We start from the raw sequence: 24,765 nt of genomic DNA on the forward strand, positions 1-24,765 counted from the left end.
CATCTAAGTAACTGTGAGGGTTGCTAAGTTTGCTGTCTACCTCTCTGCCCCCACCCTGCTGAGCACTCTCACCGGTCGGCTAGAGAGCCTGTTCTTCCGGGCCTCGTTATCTTCTTATTAATGCATTTTTACTGCATGAAGACTGCTTCATCAGAATGCATCCTTAAAGAGGCAAAACGCACACAAACCTACAAGATAGTGGCTAGGAACTTTATTTGAAGGTGGAACATGCAGCATGAATTGCCACAGGATGGAGAAAAGAAAACATGTACGTGGGTTCTCACTCTGCTAAAGAATTCTGGATCAGATCAAGATGGACATGCTGGTTCAGATGTACATATGATCTGGGAAAATACAGAATTTCAGGCATGATTCTTACAAGTTCTGTTCAGTACACAGTTAGTCACTCCTTTCTAGAATGCTCGATTCTCCGCAGATTTTCTATAAGGACCCTATTTGCCCAATTATGGACTTTGGGTTCCATTTTGGGAAGCAGATGTTTAAATGTTTGATCTTAAATCCAGAATAAACTGTCAGAAATGCTTGTGTTCATATGGGTAGGTGTTCGCTGGAAGAGATAAGTATTACAGGCATGCAAGTGATAGGACTGAATTAATCCTTAGTCTCCTTGTCAGAATTAAAAAGAGGCAGAAGTGGCTTTGAGAAGCTATAGCCAGCACTTCCGAGGGGCCAGCAGCTTTGTACCCTGCACGCTTCCAATTCTGCAAACTTGACAGTGTGTCACGTAAAGGAAGTGCTGGAGCAGAAATAAGAGAAGCAGAAACTCTCTTCTGCTCCAAGGTACTGTGAGGTATGTCCAGCCTACTGACAGGGAGGATTTCATAAATCAGAGCAGCCCCTCAAATGGCTGCGACTTACACCTATGGGCCACAGAGCCCTAAACTTCGCCTAAATGCAGAAAAGAAAGCAGCAAAGGAAAACTTGAGGTCACTCTGTCCTTAGTCTCCCAGCTATGCTTACTGCAAGTTTCCTCCTGGGACTTACAGCAGAAAATCTGGCACATCAACATCACGTAAGCATATCAATTAACCCAGATTCACAGTTTCACTTCTGTCTTCCCAACGCATCCAAGAAACTATGAAACTACCTTATTAACAAGAGCAACGTTAGTTAGCAGGGGAGAATTATGTAACCAATGAAAAGAGCGACTGGCAGAGCCCAAGTCCTGCATTATCAGGCACACCCAGGCTTTGTGCAGCCAGTTTTGCTCCACACCTCCTTTTCTTGATCCTCTGGTATTTGTGTTTAGGATACTGAATTCAATACAGCACAGACAGCACCAACTGATTTTTCTGTATTTATCAGCTGTAGAGCAGGATGTGCTGTTTGAAAGAGTGGGAAGCAATGATACCTGGAATACCTATCTGAGACAAAGATATATTCCTTCCCAAGTAGAAACAGAAGATGTGGGCCTTTACCTATAAAGTTTACCACAGGAAGAGACTTTCTTTCACATTTTCTTGATTGCTTTGGTTTGCATTCAATTATACAGATGGCTGAGTGGTTTTGTGATTTTATAGCTGGCCTATGCTAGTGATTGATGTGGTGGTGTCATTCTGACTGAGGGCTGGTTTGGAAATATATGGGGTTTGAAAAGCTGCTTGTATTTAAAGCTGCTAGTTGCAATGCAACAGATGCTATACCATGAATTAAATGAAGAATGTTAAAAAATGTTTTTTGTGGACTTTATGTAACTATAATATTTGCACTGGAATCAGAAAATCAACAATATGATAATTGTGACTGACTTTGTGACTCCTTTAAAAATATGTACTTTTATATGTCCCAGATACAAAAGTCAGGTACCTTTCTTCCCAACTGTTTTCATTAACCTAAAATGAAGAAAAATTGGTTTATTTTAAATCCAGAAAAATAATTTATTAACCCTTAGACTGATTAACCACTAGCATGTGAGAAAGGAAAATTAAACCAAAACAAAACCACAATACATGTATATTCCTTTCCATCCCTATTTCATGTTTATGAATCTAAAGAAAACCTCATGCTAGTGAATGCAATTTTTTCTATTTCTGAAGGTAGAGTGACATTCTTTAGCTACAACCTCCAAAGTCTCAAGACCTCATTATCTAAAAACCACCTCTTGTCCTATTTCCATCACGACAATGATTGACTGTGATGTTCAAGCCATCAGTGTGGTGTCCTGGATGCCCCAGGGGGGAGGGATGACAGTTATGCCCCTGTGCCCACAGCAGTTTGACATGGCTTAATTTTGGCAGCTTTTAAAGACTGTATTTGCTTGGACTATTGGGGTTTTTGTCCATCTTATTCTGTTGTCACAATTTGGTTCTCATTCAGGATGAGAGTCAATTCATGTCTCTAAGCAGACACAGTCCATGAGGTCACTGGCAACTCACTTTTAACTTTTCTGTCCATCTGTTTTCCCACGTGCAAAGCACAAAAATGGACTAGATCCATATGAGATACTAAATCGAAATTTTAGGGACCCTATCAATTAGTAGAATCCACTCTTCATGACAGTAGTACTCTTATGCTCTATACACAGTACCTGCAGAGAGTGGGAGACTAAGAAGAGGATTTGCAAAAGCCTTAACTAGCCAGCAGCATGTGCTAAAAACATAGCAAGCCCTTTCTCCCAAAACAGATGCACAGATGGGTAGTTTGTCTCCTTTTTCTTCTTTTGCAATAGCTAGTAGTGAAAGTATGCCTGAGGTCCGGAGCCAAATCCCTCTTCTTCCTGAGAATGGAATACCATAAAGGAAGGAACTGAAGCTGATGACTTTTAACCAATAAGCCCAGTTTACCAACCTCTTACAAATCTGCTCATAAAAACACAGCCTGTTCAGAAAATGGTCAACTGCAAATTCCTGACTGCCTCGGGACACCTAAGACATGTTTGGACCATAGACACCTAGACAGTTAAATGGCATTTCAGGGAGTAGAGATGAGAAGGATCCAGCTGTGGACTCATTGGCTTAAAGCTGCAGCATGCAGGCTGGAGGGCTTGGGCTTTGCCTTACAAAACATGGTAAAGAACATTCAACAATTCACTGCATCAAACTTCAAAACTACCGTATGCGGACCAAGTAAAAACAGTTCTTCCTTAGATGGTCATTGTTAGGGATAGGTGTTATCCTAAGAGATATATGCCACCGTAGGCAGAAAAGACTGCAGAGGTGGTGTTATTTTTCCTTTAGGACGTGATAAAACAGTGGTTTTTAAAATATACTGTGAGAAGAATCTGACTTTCTGGGTACTCTTTTTGCCTCTTAATCACTTATAACCAGCAATAAAGCTTCTGCTGATGATTTTGTTGAGGATTTGTGTCGTACAAAGGAATTCAGCTGACTCTGCTGTTGTCAATTTGTCCCTGTAACAAAGTAAAACTTGTTTTGGCAGTAAACAGATATGTCCTAAAGGCTAGGGGAACAGATTTATTGGGCAAGAATTTCAAGAAGGTAGTTTCTACACACTTGCTTTTGAAGTCACAATCGCTTTTTTTTTGCATGCAAAAAGGGCTATTATGCTTATTTAAGAATTTATTTGTTACCTTTGTATAAGTAGCACCCTGAACAATGTCGCTAAATCATATAAGCTAGATAAAGATTAGTACCTTATTTTATAGATAAGAAAATGAAGAAAAGAGCAGCAGATTGCCTATAGCCAAGGGGAAACTGAAAAGAGAACTTAGATCTTCACGTCACCTGGAGCTTGACTTGAAGCTCATTGAAATCAACCCCCAAACTGCTGTTGACATTAGCAAAACCCAGCACAGGCTCCTTGTTATCACTGGAGACACATTTCCCAGATTTGGTCTTTTGTCCAAACCTATTTTAAATCCCCAAACATTTCTCCTGTGCCACTTAAAAGAAATGAGCTAATGAGTAGCCTGTGCATGAAAAAATCATGTTTCTTTTAGGTAATTTAGCGCTTTTAATGGTTGATGTGCTTGGCCATGTAACCTCATGATCCCTCTAGTACCCACGTCCTAATCCTAGTGGCAACCCTACTAGTTATTGCTCCTGTTTCTTTTATCTTGTTGCAGTAAATTGCTCCAACAAATTATGTGTGTTTTTTGTTGGTGTTGCAGTAAAGCGAATCCTAATCCGTTTTGGCGATGAAGTAGTCCTACGATATAAATAAGCACTGCATCTTACACATTTTCACCAGTTCCTTCAGAAAACTCACAAACTCGATGTGGTTCACTGAAAGAAGCATGAGTCACAACATCCAATTTGACTTTTTGAAATGTTCGCACGTGTGCGCGTTTCTGTCAGGTTCAGGGATTTTGATTCAGTGGATGGTATAACAGAATCCAGTTAGGGGGTTTGGGTTGATACTCAGACCTGTCCTTCCCTTGAGTTGGGGGCTGTTCAGCACCAGGGCCCTGACTCAGAATATCAGAATGATCTCACTCAAAACCAGGCAAGTGACTCACATATTTACTTCTCTTTGACTCCCTCTCCTCTTCTTTCAAGTTAAAATATTGGCCTGTTTTTCTGACATCAGCTCACTGACATCCAGCTATCAGCTGGAAGTCAACACAATAAAACTGAAATGTTAACCTTTCCTCCCGAGGTCACTGCACCTCTGCACGCAGCACTTCTGTGGCTCCTGTCGCTCTGCCCAGTGATGCCGGCGGCACCTCCGGGCTGCCGGAACCACAGCGTGGCCACAACCTCACCACATGGTCCCACGGACCGTCCCCTCCATCCCACTCGCCTCGTCCATCCCCAGAGCCACAGCTCCGGCCACCCGCCGCACTCTCCCCGCTGCGGCCTGCCCTGATGAACAGCGTCCGGCCCTCTTCGAAACGCCCGCCAAGCAGGACGTGTCCGGCAGGCCAGCGGAGGTTCATCCTCCTCGGGGTGAATGAGGCCGGTCTGCATCTGCCCTGCCACAGCTCCGCACCTTCCAGCTCGCCACCCTCCCTCTACTGCGTGCCCTGAGCTCTGCCGCTCTACCTGAAACACTTTGCACCTGCTTTCTCAAACGTTTATTATTTGTTCTTTCGGTGTGTTTCACACTACACAAGGTAGGATGGCGCCTCAGCTAAAACCCACCCATCCGCCGCACAGCCCTTTCGCTCTCCAGCCCCTCCGCAGCGGCTGCCTCGGGGGCCGGCGGAGCGAGAGGTGACCTTGGTGCTGCGGGAGGGCGGTGGACTGAGCGCGGCCGGTGGACTGAGCGCGGCCGGGCAGCCCCGACCCCGGGCCTCCCCTCCCGGCCGCTGAGCTCAGGGTTATAGTTAGGCGGTGAGTGAGCGCTGAGCTATGCGCCGCCGCTCGCAGCGGGGCCTTGTGGGTAAGGGAGGCCGCCTCGGCGGCGCGGGGCCGGGGGAGGAGGCCGGGCCGGGGGCGGGCACGGGCACGGCGGCAGCAGCAACGCGCCGCGGGCGGGCGGCGGCCGCCCCATGGAGTGAGCCCGGCGGCCCGGAGCGGGAGCGGCGAGGCGAAGGCCGGCGGGGATCGCAGCTCCCGCCCGAGCAGCAGACGAGGCGGAGCAGAACGAGCCGTGCTCCGAGTCCGACTCCGCAGCAGCCGCTCCCCCCTGCCCTTCCCGCCTCCCTCCGCCCTCGGAGCGGGCGCTCAGCCCGTGCCATGGCCCGGCCGGCGGCGGGGAGCGGGCAGTGAGCCGGCGGCCGCTGAGGGACGCCCCGAGCAGGGGGAGAGGCGGGGGCACGGCGGGAAGCGCTCCCTCCCTCCCACCTCTCCCCTCCCTCTCCCCGCACCCGGGCGGAGCAGCGGCCGCTTCCCCGCGCCCTTCATGCCCGGGCGGCCGCGAGGCGGCCAACGGCGGCGCGCTGCCCTGTGCTCCCGCCTCGCTGCCCAGGCCCGGCCCGCTGCGGCCCCCGCCCTTTCCCCGGGCTCTCCGCCGCGCTAGGCCCCGAGCCGGCCGCCGGGCGACCCCACTCAGTCTCCTCCTCCCCGGCAGCGGGGACGGTCTCCCGCCGCCGCTAGGCGGGCCGGAGGATGAGCCAGCAGCCGGCGGTGAAGATGTCGGCGGCTGCCCTCACGGCGGAGGCGCTGGAGTCGGCGGCGGGGATGCTCGAGGGCCGCCAGAGGAAGCTGGAGTCCATGATCCGCGACCCGCGCTCCCCGGTCAACGTGGAGAGCCTGCTGGTGAGGGGGGCGGCCGGGCCGCGCCGCGGGGAGAAGCGCTCGGCGGGGTAACAAAGGGAGCGCTGCCCTCGCCTGCGGCGGGCGGGAGGGGGAAGGAGGAAGGAAGGAAGGAAGGAAGGAAAGGGCTCCCGCGTCCTGGAGGAGCTTTCCTGGGGGAGGACGAAGGCTCCTTCCCTGGGGGTGAGGGGGGGGCGGCGCCGCTCCACGCCCCCGCACGGGTCGCCGGCGAGGGGCTCCGGGCACCTGAGGGGAGGGCCCGGCGGGCGGGGAGCGGGGCGGCGGGGCCCTCGCCCCCGGGGGCTGTTTCTGGCGGGGCGGGTGGTGTGGAGGGACTGCGGCATGAGCCAGCGCTCTCTGTTCAGGTACAACTCACTTCGGGGAAAGTGAGAAACGCCTCTGGAAAGATCTGACCGGGGGAGGAAAGTGCCTTCCCCCCCCCGCCCCAGCATCGTTTACACCGTTTACTTTCGCGCCTCGTAATCATAGCGTGTCCGTTCCCAAAGTACCTGCCTTTGTGTTCGCTGCCAGGCACCCAGTGCCCGTCCTCTCACTCCCACCCCCCCCGTAAAACCATCCTCTGGTAAAGTTGGGGTTTGCTGTGCGGCGTGGGAATGATTCAGGAAGAGGACACACCTAAGGGAGAAATGGAACGGGGGGGTGGTCCTGTGGGGTCACGTTTATTGTGCATTAGGGCAAATTGATTTGTGTGTCTCCGATTTCAAATACCATTTTTTCTGTGTGAGTGTATGAAATATAATTTCCTTTAGTAAGAAATCTGTGCCCTCGGGAAGGAGTGGGAAGGGAGTTATATTTCCCCATTTAAAACATCTAAATCCTGGAAAGGGCTATTTTTCATATACATATACATATATATATATATATATATATATATAAACTGAACTTCACAATCTTCAAACCTTATATTTCCAGTCTGTCCCAAGATTTCCAATGTGTGCCAGTTATGAGGTACAGAAAATAGAGGGGAAAAAATCCCAGCCCTTCCAAGAGTTGCTCAAGGCACTTACATTGAGTCTTTTTTTTTTTTTTTTCTGCTTTCAAATGACTCAGTTCTGTTTGGCCAAAAACACAGGAACTGACTGAACAGTATGTATGCCTGTGCTGTGTGGAGAATATAGGAATTTCCTATAGCATCTGAAAAATGTTCTTCTCATGGCTTCAGTACTGTATTATTCCTCTCATAGATGTTCAGAGGCATAATGACAGCCACAGTAGCCAACGAAGGGGAGTGGGAAACAGTGCTACATATCTAACTGGATTCAGATAAGTTTTTGCCTAGGCCAAAGCAAAGAGAGCTGCCTCTGGGCTTCGCTCCCAGCATTTTCACTTTGGTATTTTGCTAGGAAAACTTTGACCTGTGGCCAAAAAAGAGCAGTTAAAAATAGTACAGTCATTCTGAAAAATGCATCGGGTTAATACTTAACCCCAGTAGACTTTTTCACACTCCCTGCTTTTATACTCAACAGTGTGTTTCTTTTATTCTCTTGCCTCTCCTGCCTCGGACATAGATTAGATACACTAAAAACTGTTTATGTTTCTGAAGAGAAATTCTATTTGCAAAATTGGGCTGCCTAGCAATCTTTTTTTTTTTTTAATGCTTTATACGCTTACAATGTAGACCACTTCATGTAATACAATGGACAAATTAGCAAACCATAGGAGAGTGTTAGCTGGATAGTAAATGCATATTTTTATGGTAAAGGTCATCACTCTGCTCTCTGCACTCTCTCTGTAAGTATTGTTAAAAAAATTAACAGCAAGTAAAATATAATGCTGATCAAATTTCCTAGCTTGTGTATTCTACGTGTTTGTGTATGAAATAATGAACAACTTAAGCTTTATTTATTTATTATTCTTGTTTAGGAAATTTGCCACGGATTTCCTGTAAAAGCTTTTCATTTTGGGCTTTGGTATTGTTGCTTTATGCTATTTAACATTAATTTTGTATTGGCATTCTACTGGGCAGTTTGGGTATGAAAACAAAATTCAAAAGTGCAAAATTTACTTATTTACTAAACAGCTCAGTTTGAGTGTAAATTATCATAAGTGGAAGTGTGTTTTCAGTTAAAAGTAGAAATACAGCAACAGACACTAACAGTCAGGAAAAACGTCTTAAAAAGACTAGCTGGAATGCCACTATTTCATCCTCCAAAAATAACATAACCAAAACTAAAAATGTGGAATGGAATTCAAAATGGAATTCACATCCTTACACTGTAAAAAGTCATAAACAGCTGCTATTCTGCATTTTGTGTGCATGCTTTATTTTTAGGAAGCTGTAAAAAGCAAAAAAGTAACCGTTAATCTACAACACATGGTGCAAATTTGAAAGACGTGAAAAGCTGAGGTAATAAGCTGTCTTTCTCTAGATACCAGCTCCACTGCCTATCAGGAGATAATTTATTCAGTGGCTCTAAACGAAGAGACTTTTCTTTGTCTACCTTCCTGACCACAGGATGGCTGACCACATCCATCTGTTTATTTAGCAGGAGAATCTGTGAAGCCAAATACATTGATTGAATATTTTCCTCCTATCCCCCTTGAGGGCTCAAGAGAGAGCATTAGATTTTATAATGTGACTTTTGCTGTATTGTATGCCTTAACACTTGTCTATTTATGCCAGTGTTGAGCCTAATCATTTGTGTTTGATTAAAATGTATCTTTGAAAAAGACATGCAGTTGCATTTCAGAGGCATTAAGAGATGGAGAACTCGCCATTTAGTTTATCCTGGTAGTCAGTTATGAAGGCGAAATTTTAAAAACATAAATTAAAATGTGTAGCAGGTTTATAATTTTCATTTTCCTGTTAAATTAAAAAATTATATATATCAGAAGATTTTCTACTCATTAGTGTGGTTCAAAGATATAGCCTGCACTCGAAGGTTTCTTCTGGTGTTTGGTCTGATTAAAGAGGTGGAAATGAGAACACTGGAGCTGTATGTGCTGTTCCAGGAGAGGTTTCAGCAAAGACATCTACAAAGGGAAGTGGTTTTTGCAGCCTTCTTCAGACATCCACTGGATGCTCTTTCTTCTCATTGTATCATGTTGAAAGCCTGTGTTAGGTTGCTTATACTAAGACAAGTAACTTTTCTTGTCACAGCTTTCTGGGATACCATCTCTTGGTCTTTTTGGTCATGTAACATTGCATTAGTGGTTATGAAAACCTGTTTTGTGTATTACATTCAGATTGTGCAGATCACTTCATAAAACTGCATTCTTATTGTTTGCTCTTCTGCCAGTTTGTGTCATCTGCTAATTTAATGAAGTGACATTTTTATGTGTACTGCATGTACACATTGATGATAGCGCTAACTGGTATTTGACCTTGGATGATCTATAAGAAACCCTTCTATAAATACATTCCTACCGAATAGTTCCTAGTTGACAGCTACATTTAAGAACAGCTTAACGGTTCTCATGTACATTTGTGTATTCTTTTGCATATATGGTCTATCTACCGTATTAACGGAGTTGTTTTATATAGTATGAAATACACTTTATTTAAAGGTGTGTTGGTTAGGTGTTAGCTGAACGCTTCATGTGTTCTAAAACTAGAGCAGATAGGTCAACGTAGGTTGTGTTAAACTAATCTAGACCTCCACTTCCTTGCCGTGTGTAATTGTATCACTTCAGCACATGCCGAACTCAACTTTAGAGTTTTATGGTGGTGACGAACAGCTCTGATAAATCTTATCATCCTCCTCCCTGCAGTTGTCTGCCTGGTCCTTCTGCTGGAGTAGCAGTCGAATGCACTTGTCTAGAGAAAGGAACTGGCTTCCGCCCTTGCTCTCATTCAGTGCAAGCCTTAGGATTTTGGCGTTGAGTTAAACCTTGACGTTGCACTAGAGATGTGAAGTGTTGAGTTTCTTCTACCTGCTCTGCTATGGTTGTGTCAGCCTTTGAAAGGACTTGTTAAAACTGTTAATTAGGCGGTGTAGCAGTGAAATTGGGAGCGCTGTGCTGGGAATGTGTTCATGGTAGACTAAGAAATGAAGAGATGATCAGCAGGAGAGTGCTAAGTGTACTTGGAATATACATGCCTTAAAACTTAAAACAAACAAAACAAAACATGAACCAAGTTGCTATTTATTTGTTTGTTAAAATAGGGCTGGCAGGTATTTGTTTGAACATGAACAGATGTTCATCTAAGTTGATCCTTGCCATCAAGACCCTAGAATTTTACTCCTAATGAAAAGTGCATTGCAGATGCAGCTGTGACACTTATTCTTTCAATAGGTGCATCTGTCCATAGCAATTTCATCAAACTGGATAGATACCGATTTTATACCAAGAGTGCTAATTTAGCAGATCACTAGGCTGAGCTCTGTTAATACAGGGTCTTGAGGTGATCATGACTGACACACATATATCCCTTTGCAGAATTTTGACCTTATGAGCTTTTAAAGTGTTTCATATTTAATACGAAAATTGTCTCATTTTCCTAAATTTATTGCCACATAATTTTGATTCAGTAAGAACACTCTGTTGTGTTAATTTGGACCAGCAAGCACAGGGAAGAGCTGAAAATGTAGCTGTTAGTATGATCTGATCTGAAATTCATTGTCCGGTAAGTAGTTGAAAAGCCAAATGATTCTCTGATCTTGAAGAAATTTTTTTTTTCTTTTTTATTATAGTTCGTGGGCTGTTGTTTCTTTCTGAGGTTCTGTCTCTTTCTATAAATTTTCTGGTTTTGATCTGTAATTTCAGAACATCTACTGCAGAGTTGAAAAAGATAAGCTCATCTTTAAAGCTCTAAAGCCACAGAATTGTCTTTTGTTCATTGTTCCTGCGTGATGGATTTATATATAGCACTATAGTTAACTGGAAAATAAGAGTTCTATTTTCCAACAGTTTTACCTGTTCTTATATTCTGTTTTGTTCAATGCTAGGATTAAAGCATTTCACTTTTAGTGTAAGAAAGGAAAAAAGCCAGTTTGCTGAACTTCAATACTTTCACTGCCACACAGGAGATGCGAGCGGATTTTGTGTGTGTGTTCACAACAGGAATGTTGACTCCCAATGTTTCACCTGTATTGATCAGATTGCAGTCGTTAGTATCCTTTAGTTGTTCAGTCTCTGTAACAATTTAAGGGGAGGGGAAAAAAGAAGACAGCCACACTATCAAATTAGCAGAGTTCACTTCTGCCTTATACCTGATGGAATAAAAATTCAGGAACTCTTCACTTTTCCAAGTATTAGTAGTGTCTATGTCCGTTGGGGAATGTGTGCAAATGCTGATTAAAATCTGTTTTTTAAAAGTGCGTTTTCAGTTTTCAACTAATGGCAGAGCAATGCCAAAGCATTTGGCTATTTGTCTAGTAATGCAATCCATAACAAAAGCTGCCTAATTTAAAAAGAAAAAACCCCTGCTTTCACAGTAACCAATCCCTGCAGCTATCAGTTGATGACTTTTTGCCAGTGTTTGATCTACAAAATATGACTGGAATTGTATCACTGCCACAGAGAAACTGACCTTGGATTTTAAGGATGAAAGTGATAGAAACTTGGTAGTAGAGTTTTACACAATGAAAGAATATGTAAAAAAAAAAAAAAAAATATATATATATATGTGTCTGTGTGCTTTTATAACCCATAAGGATGGGGGTTTTTTGGGGGGTGGGAGGATGCTGTATTGTGTCCAAAGTTGTTCTAAACTGTTGTACTGAAAAGCACTAAATGTTTCTGATAACAAATTTATCTATAATTCTTTTTTTCTCAGTACATCCCATTGGTTAAGAATGAGAATACTATGTTTATATTGGCAGCCTTTGCTAGTAATAAACTTATTTTAATGAGTCTTTCGCTATGTAAACAGAACGTTGAATGTAGTGCTCGGTTCCAAAGCCGTACCTACTGTACGTGAAGCTGTTGGTGCTCCAGCAGTGAAATGTCAGAACACTCCTGTGTTGCCAGCAGCCACACATCTTCACAGCCAGCGACATTTGAGCTGCTTCAGTGCAGGAGAAGCATCACTTCCATCCTTATTTTGGAACATTGTATTAATTACCTGCTAACAAAGTTTAAAGCCACTATGCTTAAAACAAGGATTTGGCCACTCCCTAATGTGCAGAGGCTCTCTATATTTGGAAGATTGTGATTCTGTGAATTTTGTCCAAATTTTACTAGGTTGGATAGTCTCAGTCAGTAACAGCTGCTTATATGGTGTCAACTTAGCTTTTTTTTTTTTTCCTGTGTTCATCTGCTATGGTTACAGCTACTGAGAGAAGAGCCTTTTTTTTTTTTTCTATGAAATTTCTATGAAATATGGAGTTTAATAGTTTTGTTTCACATGAAGGGATGGATGCAGATTTCTTCATTAGCTTGTGAAACACCCCTCCTGTTCAATCTCTGCTTTGGTTGTTGTATGATCTGGAAGATGATAGATGTGAGAAGGAAAACAATCTGGGTGCTGCATACGAGTGGTTTTTCATTATGCCTGTCTTAATTTTATTTTGTGTAGAATGTCTTATCTAAGTAAAATCTTTTGCCAATGGTCATCAATTATATATTTTTGTTTTCTCTCTGCCCAGATGAAGGCAACTGAGTTTTTGATGTTAGTGTGCAGCATTGCTGCTTTAATACCATAGTCATGTCATTGTTCGTTTTTGTTAGAAGGACAGTGTCATTCAGAGGGTACAGGTGGAGGGGTAAATAAAAAGGATGGTGTGCAGAAGGGTCTGAACCCTAATCTAGTGCTGGCACTGCATGTCATCGGACAAATCTTTCTTTGTTTCCTACTGTATGAAATGGAGATGATGAAGCAAAACAACCAAATCTGTACTGGAGAAGAATTTTGTATTTAGAATGGACTTATGTGATATAAAAAAGATTATCATGAGGAAAATTTATGTCAAACTGTTTAATTCTGAACCTTGAGGATTCAGATAACTGGGTGGTTGCTTTATTGCCTCTTGGCTTTTCTAAATCCTGGGTACTGATTTTATTTGTCTGTATTTAAAGTACAGAATAACAGCATCCTGCATAAAGCAGGATAAAGTTTGGGTGAGTCATCTAAACACAAGAATTTTTTTTATACATTTCTTCAGGAGGAAATGAAGAGGAGGTCACATACAGACATGAAAGAAGGTTTGAACTGTGATGAAAGAAGAAAAGCTAATCTTTACCAAATATGAGATTAAAAAAATAATAAAATGTATAACAAGTAATATTGACTGTTACTATTACCAAATAAATAAATAACTAGAAGGAAAAAATACAGAAGTTCCACACTTTTTTCCAAATGGTATTTAAAGTTTAGCTAAAATCTTGATTACTATTTAAAGGCTGTAGCGCATCATTGTTCTTTGTCTGTGTCTGTCACTGCTGTTACAGGTAGTTGTCCAAAGTCTGTAGCTTAGTTGTTCATTAAATATGAAACACTGCTCTCTCAACAGTGTTGATTTACCCCGGTAAGGTGTAGATACAGATAAATACCTTTGGGTGTTGCTTGGAAATTACTTTTTATTGAATGAGCTGTGATTTTGGAAAACTTAGTCTACTTGTGTTTGTTGCAACTGTACAGATTAATCCTCTGTGCTTTTCTTTTCAAAGTGAAGAGTGCTTCATCGATAAATTCACTGTAGTGTGTACCTACGTATCTTCAAAGAGATTGTGCTCTAAAAACTATAATAGCAGAGACTTTGGTTGAGGGGAATACAATCATTTGGCTTGCCTATGCTATGAAAATGTTCTGTTTCATACAGAAACTAGTTTTAAACTGGTTTTCCCTGTGGTTTCTGAAACTGGTTTGTTCTGGTCTCCATTTTCAGTTCAGCACTGATTATGTTGAGTGCAAGGTTAGGGAGACAACCTTGTCGCTGGTTGCATGTGTAGGACACAGGTTTTTATTTGTGAAAGACATTTAGCACCATCTGATTTACAGGGCAGTGTATCTTGTGGTAGACTTCTAGTATGTGCAGCTAAAGTCGTTTGGAACAAGGTGTAGTAAGTAGATACAAGATGTTATGGGGTTAGTATAGTTACTGTCCCTTCTTACACAATTTTATAACCTTGCTTGACTTCTGAATGCTTTTTTTGTGGAATTTTTTAACTTTTGTGGTGGAATAACTATGAAGTCTCTTGCCTCAGGAGCAGAATGATTGCCTCTATTAGTGCAAGAAAATGGAGAAGAGCTGGAAATAATACCGTGTTGGAAGCTGTTGGTTTAGTGAATAATGAAAACCTTTGTAATGCCAGCTGTATGCATGGACTATCTGTTTCTGTTAGTGAACATTTCAGGACCTCTTCCTGCAACAGTAAAAGTCAGCCCACTCAGGCATTAAGCCATAATTTTTTTTTTTTGCCTATTCAGTTTAATGACCACTTTAGGGTGTATAAGCTTAGATTGTGAAGTACCTCCCCCCCCTTTTTTTTCATTGTTGTATTTGAAAAGTGACTGGAAACAGCTACTTGAATTACTCATGTGACAAGGAGGTACTGACAGTTTATTGTATTGCAGCTACTGCTATTAATTTAAACATTATGTTTAATTTTTTCTCTGTGAGTACAAAGTAGTTAGAAATTTTGCTAAACTTAAGAATTGCATCCATGCTGGTATTATAAACACCTGAGCTAAACTATAGATGGGGTGGGGAAGGCTGAAAATAACTGCATTTTCAAGATAAAAAAAATTCCTGTTACTAGATTGTTAAGTCCTGTTTTTTAATTGCTGACAAGTTCACTGTTCAGTATTACTATGAATAAATTTTTTCAGTTAGATGAAATGTGCTTCTTTTTATTTATTTATTTTTAATTTATTTTCCTTAATCCCTATGGGTTTCCTCAGTGTCCATCTCCTCAGAATTGAAGGGTTTGTCCTGACTCTGGAAATGGTGACGTTTATGCCAGTGAGGGTGGGGAGCAACAGAACTCCGGCTGTGAAAATTCTGGTGGCAAAATGAGAATGTAGCAGCAAATAAGGCAGTAGAAACACTGTTCTGTATGTGCGTAGTGCTTTTTCTGTTTTGGGAATATTTTAAGCTTGAATTAGAAGATAAATTTATAAAAAATAATAATTATACTAAACAAGCTGCATCACCTGAAAAATACTATGCTGGCAAATCTTTTTAATTGTAGACATCCAGCTAGTTCTCTGTTTTGAAAATAATTTCTGTTAAGATTATGAAGAAAACCTCTAAATATGGACAGTATGATGAACAGTTCTGCGTGTAGAAGCCTGAAATGGTAGCATTATGAGGTGTGAATCACTTCATCTATTTTAATGGTTGGCTGCTTCTGAAGAAAGGCAATTTAAGTGTCAAACTATTTCAGTGCTCTTCAGTTTTTGAGAAGAAATACCAGTATTTTTTTTCATGTATGCCCTGCAGTCTTTCTTAAGTACCAGAAGTCCCAATGGTGGTACCCTCTATACCTGTGAAAACATCTTTGTCAAAATTTGCCATATTAAAAATGGAAAACATACTTTTAAAACCAATTCTGTAAAGTATGACATTGTTCATTATTAAAAAAACCCCTCCTAGATTCATTTTAGATTACTCTATTGCACTGAATCAAAGCCATGGGCAATATTGATACTAACTTTAGTTTATTTTAAGTTTTCCATACAGTATGGTATGTTTTGGTTAGACTGTATTGCTTGTGTTTGATAATACAGTATTCATTTTTTGAAATTACACTGTCTAAATTTATGAGGGAAGATGCACAGTGTGTCTTTCAGACTTAGATGTATATTCATGAAGTTTCAATATACTTGCAATCCAAGTCCTTTTTTATTAAATCAAAACCAAGCAATGTACAATGAAAGTTATTTCTGTTAATCAACATTACATCAAGTGGATGCTGAACGGCGTGAGGCAGAGAAATGGCATTATATGTAAGCTGTTTTGTGTTTTTGTGGTATGTAGAAAGCAGGATTGAAGAAAAGTCTTACAAACATTTTATTCCAAGGTAAAACTTGTTAGTTATATTTTGATCTGAAACTTAATTTCTAGAGCATAAATATCCAAAGAGGCTACCATGTGATTGGACTGACATAGGAATTGCTCTTGGTTTTGTATGCCAAATAGTTTTCTGAATTGTGGAATTTTTATTGTTTTTACTGCCATCGTGTGTTGATTTATTTTCTGATATATGATATCTTACCACTATTGAGTTAGTTGTCCCTTCAAATGGAAAGGAACAGGGTGGGGCGAGAACCAAACGTGCTGGATGCTCTAATATCATAGGGTCACTGATGCTGAAAGTACCTACAGATCACAAGAAGATCAGAACTTTTTTTTTTCGTGTTTGATTGCATGGAAGATAGTTGTGAGGGCAAAATATTGTTATAGTTTGTACCTCCAACAGTAAAGCAGACAGTGTCAGGGTCCTGCTGTGCTCCGCCTGCCGTGGTCTTGCCCTGTCCTCAGCGCTAAATTCCTGGTCTGTAGTTGTCTGCTCCGCAAGCTGCAGTTCCAGCCTGGGGCTGGACTCACACAGCGGCTCAGGTGCTGCTGTTGTGTCCCATCTGCTACAGATGTGGCCTTGGGAACCATCATTCACCCTGAGCACTGTCAAGGTTCATTTTAAGTGTAAATTGCTGATTGTGCTGCTGGGTTTGACTTAATTACTACATTAGACACAGTGTGATGGAACAGGCTAAGAAATATTGTGGTGAAATGGTAATTCAGTAGACCAAGAGGCAGTAAAGCAGCAGCAGGGGATCTTCTAATCTAAAATAACGCAACTCTGATTATCTGGTCTTATTCCTCTGTTCACTTTCAGAAAATGCTGGTCTATGAGTAAATGGACGTAGCCCTGTTCCGTAATCAATTTCTTTGTATATATTTGAACTCCCTTGGACAGTGAGGTGCATGTAACTAGTTGTATGCGCATTTTCCGTGCGGGGTAGTAAGGAATGACAAGAAATCTGACTCAATTAGGGACACAGCTTTGTCTGGAATGGCCTGAAACATTAGGGTCATGCTCTTACCTAAATGATGTATGGTAAAGCTGACAAACTGTTTTTTTGTTGAGGTAAGGCCTCTGTTTCCCCAGATTTAAATGCTGCTTTAGTAGACAGCCAGCAATAGTCTCTGCTTGCTGCAGGGCAGTGCCACACTGTGCGGCTGTCCTGTTCCTAGGTCAGCTCATGGCTCTGTCCTCTAGATTTGTGCATATACATCCAGGATGTGTGTCGCAATATTCTTGTAAGAGACGTGTAAATTTTCTTCTCCCCCCCAACATTTAGACAAGTGCATACACCTTGTCGGCCTGTAGTGATCTTAATGTACAGTTTTTCCTTCAAATGTGAAAAATTTGGTTCTTTGAGGAAGCAACTGATTCAGATGGCTCTTGTGGGAATTGCTCTGCTCAGGTCTAATGGAAAGGCAAGATAGTGTTTGTCTACCAGAATCACTTGTTGCCAAAGCTTAAGGAAATTTTAGGAAACATCAAGTTATTATCTGTGAGAAAACTATTTTCCACCTATGAAACCATGACCAACTTGAAATCTGTTTTGCTTTGTTTTCCCAAGTAACTTAGGATATTCACTTAGCCCTGAATTTCTTGCCATATCTTTGTTTCACAATCATGGGGTTTTTTATTCTTTGCATTCCAAAGACAAATTTTCACAGAAAGGAGAAACTGACCACGTTGGAATAAACACGAACTAAATAAACTGAAAAATATTCTTCCATTTTAAAGGGGTTTTTTTAGCTGCCACCATCTCAGCTGACATTTTTAATATCAGTATGTAAACAAATACTGAGAATTGTAATTGAACTGTCTCATTAAAGGCAGGGCTGCATGTCTGCTGTTAAATGACATGGTGATTAGGGCAACATTTCATTGCCTAAATGTATGGAGATAATACCACTGCCTTGCAAAGCTAATATCTATTGGAAGAAAATTTGTATGCCTGGTTTAAGTTTTACAGTTCCTAGGAATCCTTCCTTGTAAGAGCTTTATCTTGAAAAGACTGTGAAATAGTCCTACAATTCTGAAGAGACAAGGTACTTAATTGTCAGATTGAGACCAAAGTTCCTGGGGATGTGGGTTCCTTTGTGAAGATCTCTATCAGCTGTAGACAAAGACCTCTAGAATGTCTTTTTGTCTTTTCAGATAAGCTCTGTCGTCATCCATTTAAGATCCGTGAGTATTCAGGGGATTAGGGAAACCTTAAAATGCTGTAGGATGCAGTATCTGTTTCTGAATGACTTGGAGAAGGAGATGAGATTTTTGCGGACAGAAATTTACTAAATAGGTGTGTGCGATCCTTGTGTAGACAGCTCTGGTCTGCAACGTGAAGGTAAATACAGCAGTAATGGAGACTACCCAGCTGTTTTCAGGTAGTCTATAGTGCTCTGAAGGAAGATGCAACAAAGGAGGTGGCCCTTTTATTTTTAAAAAGGTGGGCACAGCAGAGGATAGACGTGCATTCCTAGGGGCATGTATGTACAAAAATTATTATTAATGGACCCGTCTTGGTTTTTCTGCCTTAGAAGTAGCCTGTTCAGAAGAAGAATAGACATGATGGTCTTGATAATTGAATTAAGATTTTCTGGGCTATTCTTTAATAGTCTAGATTTTGATTTTTTTTTTTTTAAGCTATGTTTAATTTTGTATTAATTTAAGGGCTTCAGTCACTGGGGATAGTCAGATTCAAGTTTTTTTATATTTAACAAAAATATATTTGTCTGCCAAGAGTTTGTAACTGAACCGATAAAATCATACACTGTTGGAGGGAGATACCAAGCAGCTTTTAATATTAGAAAATAGATGCTAAGTAATCTGAGGAAGGCAGAAGTTTTTCAGTATGAGAAACTGAACCTGAGTGATCTCAGAAACTTTTTAACCTGTGTCTGTCTTCCTTAGTTATATGGATCCATTTAAAAACAAATGGCTAACAGAGTTCCACAAATAGTTTCACTATCAGTTAAAGAAGTAGCTCCACTTGCTCCCATGGGGCACCACCTTGATGGTGACACAAATGTTTGTGCTGATGTGTTGTGAATTGACTTGAATAACTGCTTTGCATTAAAACTAACCTGAATAATTTTCTCAGTTAATCCTGGCAGATTTGCAGAGCACAATGGTAACTACCATTATGACATTTCAGTGTAGCTCCTTTCCTTAAATCCTTTCCTCAAAGATCTAGGTTTCAAATTAATGGTGTGTTTACTAATTAAAATATGCCACCTACTTTTTTTGAATGCAGGTCATCATCTGTGTGTCCTACCACAATGTCGGTAATGAAATTTTGAAGGGAGTGTGGGGACAAGAACAAAGCTCTGTGTGCTGCTGTGCAGGATATGGTAGCTATTTTCAAAATTGCGGAGAACTTCAATTCAGCTAGAATATACTAATATAAACTTAGAAGAAAAGAGAATTAGGATAAAAGAGTCAAATAAGTTCTGCTGTCACATTCAGACCTATATTAGAAAGTAACGGGGCAATAGCACACCATCTCGCTAGCCTGTGCACAGAGAAAATTGTGGAAGCTGGATTTATTTTTTTTAAAGAAACTTGTAAAAGACCAATTCCTATTAGTACTTGTCTACGTTTGAATTGAGGTAACTTAAACCTATTTTTTGTATTGTAGTCAGTTGCTTTAACCTGTCTTTTTTTCTCTCTGTTTTAGGAGATGACAGGACTGCGTGTCTAAACAAACAAGCTTGTTTTAAAGATGAATACTAGCTCATATTTTCTTCTGCAAATAGATGAAAATAGTGGAATCCATCAGCATACAAAATGCCAAAATGACTAATTTGAGGTCTTAGCTGCCAGTGCTTATTTGGAAATTGTTCTTAGTGCCATGTTGCTATTGCTCCATCTATAATATGCATGTTATGTTACACTGGCACAAAGCAGACTGATAGCAGTGCAGCCTGCTTTGATACCCAACTGAATTAAATTATACAAATACTGATTTGACTTTAAGCTTATGCAGCATTTTCAGATTTCATATTCTTACACCAGCGCAACAACATCTACTACATTAGTAATGTTCTATTGAATCAAGATTGTTTAAAGAAAAAAAGGGGTTACTTCTCGGTTGTTGATGGACAGCTGGATATGTTTATCACAGTAAAATTATTCTGAAGGTACCGCAAAACATAGAAGTTTAGTTTTACAGTTGGTAAAAGAAAAAAGTATTTTTAGTGATGGGTACCATTTACAGATTTTAAAGAAAATAGCTGATTATTGATTCAGTGCTGGTGACAGAAGTCTTTCTTTCAGATTCGCAGAATGGTTTGGGTTGGAAGGGACCTTTAAGGTCATGTCATCCAACACCTTGGCTATAGGCAAGGACATTTTCCACTCGACCAGGTTGCTCAAAGCCCCGTCCAACCCAACCTGGAACACTTCCAGGGATGGGGCATCCACAGCTTCTCTTGGCAACCTGTTCCAGTGCCTCACCACCCTTGCTGTAAAAAATTTCTTCATATCTAAATCTAAATCTACCTTCTTTTAGTTTAAAAATATTGCCCCTTGTCCTGTCACTACAGATGCTGGTAAGTCTCTCTCTGTCTTTCTTATAGATCCTCTTTAGGTATTGAAAAGCCGCAATAAGGTCTCCCCGGATCCTTTTCTTCTCCAGGCTGAACAACCTCAACTCTCTCAGCCTGTCCTCACAGCAGAGCTGTTCCAGCCCTCTGATCATTTTTGTGGTTTCCTCTGGCCCCTCTCCAACAGGTCCATGTCTGTCCTGTGCTGAGGGCTCCAGAGCTGGACACAGGAATCCAGGTGGGGATCCAGGAAGGGATCTCCATCCCTTCATTCCCTAGCCTCTGTTGATACCAGGAGTTGCCCTGACCCAGGTGCAGGATCTTGCACTTGGCCTTGTTCATGAGATTCATGTGAAGGCATAGGTCGATAGTTTACTGGAGTTACGACTAGAATTGGTATTCTTGATTCTTTGGCTGAACATCTTAGAAAACTATGTCAAGTATGATTTATGGAGGGAACAGACACTTGCAGCATCACCATAGTCAGTTTTATGTTCAATTTGTTTCCTTCATATTGAGCAATTCAGAGACCTGTTTTGGTAACAAAACAGATTGAGGGTGGTACAATTTTTTTTTTTTTTTCACCATTAGAGTGCAGGAGTGGTGACGGGATCACTTTCTGTAGCTACTGGATCTCCTGGTCAGACATGCTGAAGGAAATTTTATTTCAGAGAATAATGTATCCCAGGGGATGATATTAGTCACTTATTTTCATAAAAGTTCCTTTTTTGACAATCCTAATGTGGAAAATCAAATACAGCAAATCCAAAATCTGGATTGTTATAGTGTGGATTTCCCCAACGTATGAATTTAACGTCTGTTTATAAAAAAAGGTGAAATGAATTGCTCTCTCACAGTGAGGTGTTTCTTTGGGTGTTTGTATGTTCTCTCATATCTTGCATTTATTATGTATTCCTTTCTCCAAGATGAAGAGATTAGACAGCTGGACTAGTTTTTTTTTATTATTTAACAAATCATGAAAGCGAAATGGATCCTAGGGAGATGGATTCCTGAGTGTTTTTTGAAAGGCACTTTGGGGGGGAGGGTGTTTTTCAGAAGTATTATTAGGGTGGAGTTCCACAAGCACTTACATGCATGTTTAACTTTAAACATTTAATAGATGCAATTAAGTGGGTAGGACTGCTTGTGGGCCCTGAATTAGGCATGAAGCTCTTTTAGTCCAGAAGACTGTGGATTTGGTGACTGTCGCCAGGGACTGTGTAATTTTTTTTTTGGACATCTGTTTGATATGTAACATACTCGTTGTACCCACTTCATTTTAATCTTTCTTCTCATCTTAGAGCAATGTGGAGCCATTTCAGCTGAGACTAACAAATGAAGTCTGTTTCCTAATAAAAATATGTTTTGTTTAAATGGATTCCTGACATTTTAGACCTATCATTTGAATGTGTGTTTTGTTAGCATGTAGTTCTGTGAGCTTAGTCATTACTGCTTTGAAGCAAAACAGTTTACCCTATGTGAAATTTAGTAATACACTGAGTAATTTGGTAATACATTCAACTTATTTCCGTGCAATACTGCTCCTTCTTTCTCAGGTATTTCATTGTGGTTTTGGAGTGAGTGTTGTGTGTTGTATGCAGAAATAATTGGAGGAAGAGGAAAGGGCAGACATCCTGGGCCCAGCGATCATTTTATTTTCTTTTTTTTCAGACTCCAGATGTTTTGTTCTGTTACTAGAATATTGGTGTGAAACTTGAACTGGAGTGTAACTGGAATATTTGCAACTGTGTCACTGTGATGAAAATCACAGAATTAAAATTACTGACTTATTGCATCTTTATATATGAACAGGTTGATATAACTTTTAAATTGTTTTTCTGAAGGGGATGTATTTTAAAGACATCCGATGTTTTCCGTGGTACTGTCTGATTTTTCTTTGAGATCCTTGGTAGGAGCTAACAGTGTATCTGGTTATATATATGTATGTGTGCCTGAAATGTAATATTTCTTTATAGGACTGAATAGGAATTTTTGCCAGAGATTTGTTTCCCATGCATAACTTGAGTAGTTACAAAAATGTGTTACTCTTCGTATCCCATATGATTATTTAAGTAATTGTTTATTTTCTGAGTTGTTATTCCACTTTGAGAAAAATAAATATGTAACACTGGAAATAATAATAAAAATTCCTTTTTCAATATTTTTAGTGAGGAAATACATTACCTATCTTTTCTTTCTTCAGCAAGTTTAATCAAGTAATATTGGCAGACAGATGTTCTGTCCCGTTGATCACATTTTGCGTAGCATTTAGTGAAAATTACTTCAGTTTTATATACATTTTGCTCATCTTAATGTGAGTTGTGCTACCTTTATTAGGCTAGTCTTTGAAAAGCAATTTCAACCCAAACTGTCAAGTAATAACCAGCTGTTACCTCCTTTTTTACCCCCTTCTCTCCACATGCACACAGGCCATCTTTAAAGAATAAATATATTTTAAAATTTTGAGATAAATCACTGTATTTCCTAACCGCTTATTTTATAAGTAATTGTGGTAGCTGCTAACCTCTTCATTGTATGCAGGAGAAACTTTCCGCAACAAACTTCAAATGTTTTTGAAGGAACACACTTCAGTGTTATGAAATGCATTTGAAAAATGAGCTCGACATAAGTGAAGAAAACTGCAGTTTGTCTCAGGTTTGTGGGGCTGGCTGCCCTCAGAGCTCCTGCAGGCTCTTTGTCTTTAGTTTGGGGAACTGTATTCGCTGTTCTATAAGCTGTTATGCTGATTTCCTTGCCTGTGACATTTGGAGACAAATCTTGTAGGAAATAAGCAGCATCTGACTAGGACATACACCTTCCACTGGCAGAGGTTGGTGAGCTTTTCTGTGATCCTTAATTCGTGTGGAATTTCATTCCCTGGTTTTGGAGCAGTCTCTGAAAAGCTTAGGCTTCTAGATGGAGATGATAAAACTCATCTCTGTTATAGAAAACCTCTTTGCTGAAGAGTGATGTAATTATAGACCAGGATCTTCAGGTGGGAGTTTCACTGATGTCTTGATACTTTAAGGTGCAGCTCATGGACACAGTGTTTCTCGTGCAGTGCTAAGGTCAGTCCTCGAAGTCTAAATCAACCACAGAAGCCAAAGGGCAGCGTATCGAGCGGGGTAGCCTGTCTCTAGAAGAATAGTGCAGTGTTTGGTACAGCAGGACTAGGCTCCAGGAGTCTTCATGTCTGTAAAACTGGATGGCAGTACTCCAGCCAAGATAAGCGAGTAACTATGGCTTGTCTGCAGAGCAGGGTTAGGAAATTGAGGAAAACTGTTGTTCGGTTGCTTTCAGGGTGGTTTTTGATGGGTAGGGACAGAAGAGGTTTTCAAGTTGGCAGTGCAGATACGTGAAACTCAGGGTAAACATTTTTTTCGAACTACTTAACATAAATCCAAACAACGCTTTTATGAGAGGGGTCATGACCATTGTCTTAAGAAGAATTGAGAAAGAAAAACTATTTGAAGAGCTGAAACGATGCTACCATTTCTCTATGGAGGATGGATTAACTTAAAATAGAATTACATAAATGACAACAGTTTGTGATTAATCTTTTCCCAAGATATATACTTGTTGATATAGCTATGTGTGTTAATTTACAGCTGAATGTGACCCTTGGGCAGTATGTAAATATGACTTTCTTACAAATTACCTTTCTCTTTTTCTTTCTCTCTAAATTTTCTGCTCAGTTTCCTAAGCAAAAGAAGGTACTATATTCCCATTTGAGCAGTTTTATATTTAATTATATAAATATGCACTATTTTGACATTTTGCCTCTTTTTTTCTTGTTTGTCAGGAAATAAAGGATGAACTTACTAGATGACTCTTTAAAGTATGTAGGGAGTGTTTAGTTCTTGACACATCTTCCTGTGCACTTGGATGTGAACCATAACTCAGCGAAATGCAAAACATTTTCTGTGGATAAACTAATAGCTATTGATAGTATGTTTAGCATGTTTTTCTTAGAGTTATGAAAATAGTTTTTGTGCTTAAATAGACTTATTAGCATGACCAGATACAATCAGATCCGAAGACTTGATACATCTTCTTTTCAAACGAAGTTATATTGATACAATAAAAAAAATAAGTTCTTTCCGGTTTTGGGGGTTTTGTGTTTTTCTGTGTCCTGTACCATCCCCGTCTACCCCCAGGTTTTCCAAGTTTGAAAAAAA

The 24,765-nt window shown here is 40.7% G+C and overlaps 1 protein-coding gene across 3 annotated transcripts in view; it reads left to right on the forward strand.

Moving 5' to 3' along the window:
* The first annotated feature begins 5,314 nt into the window (after positions 1-5,314).
* Positions 5,315-24,765, forward strand: part of ROCK2 (Rho associated coiled-coil containing protein kinase 2) — a 109,562-nt gene continuing 90,111 nt past the window's right edge. For all 3 annotated transcript variants that reach the window (XM_065631103.1, XM_065631104.1, XM_065631105.1), the window contains exon 1: positions 5,315-6,122. In XM_065631103.1, the coding sequence (XP_065487175.1) occupies positions 5,973-6,122 (150 nt within the window). In that variant the 5' untranslated portion in view covers positions 5,315-5,972. The remainder of the gene's footprint in view (positions 6,123-24,765) is intronic.

The sequence above is a fragment of the Caloenas nicobarica genome, chromosome 3, assembly GCF_036013445.1.
Source record: "Caloenas nicobarica isolate bCalNic1 chromosome 3, bCalNic1.hap1, whole genome shotgun sequence".
NCBI classification, from domain to species: domain Eukaryota; kingdom Metazoa; phylum Chordata; class Aves; order Columbiformes; family Columbidae; genus Caloenas; species Caloenas nicobarica.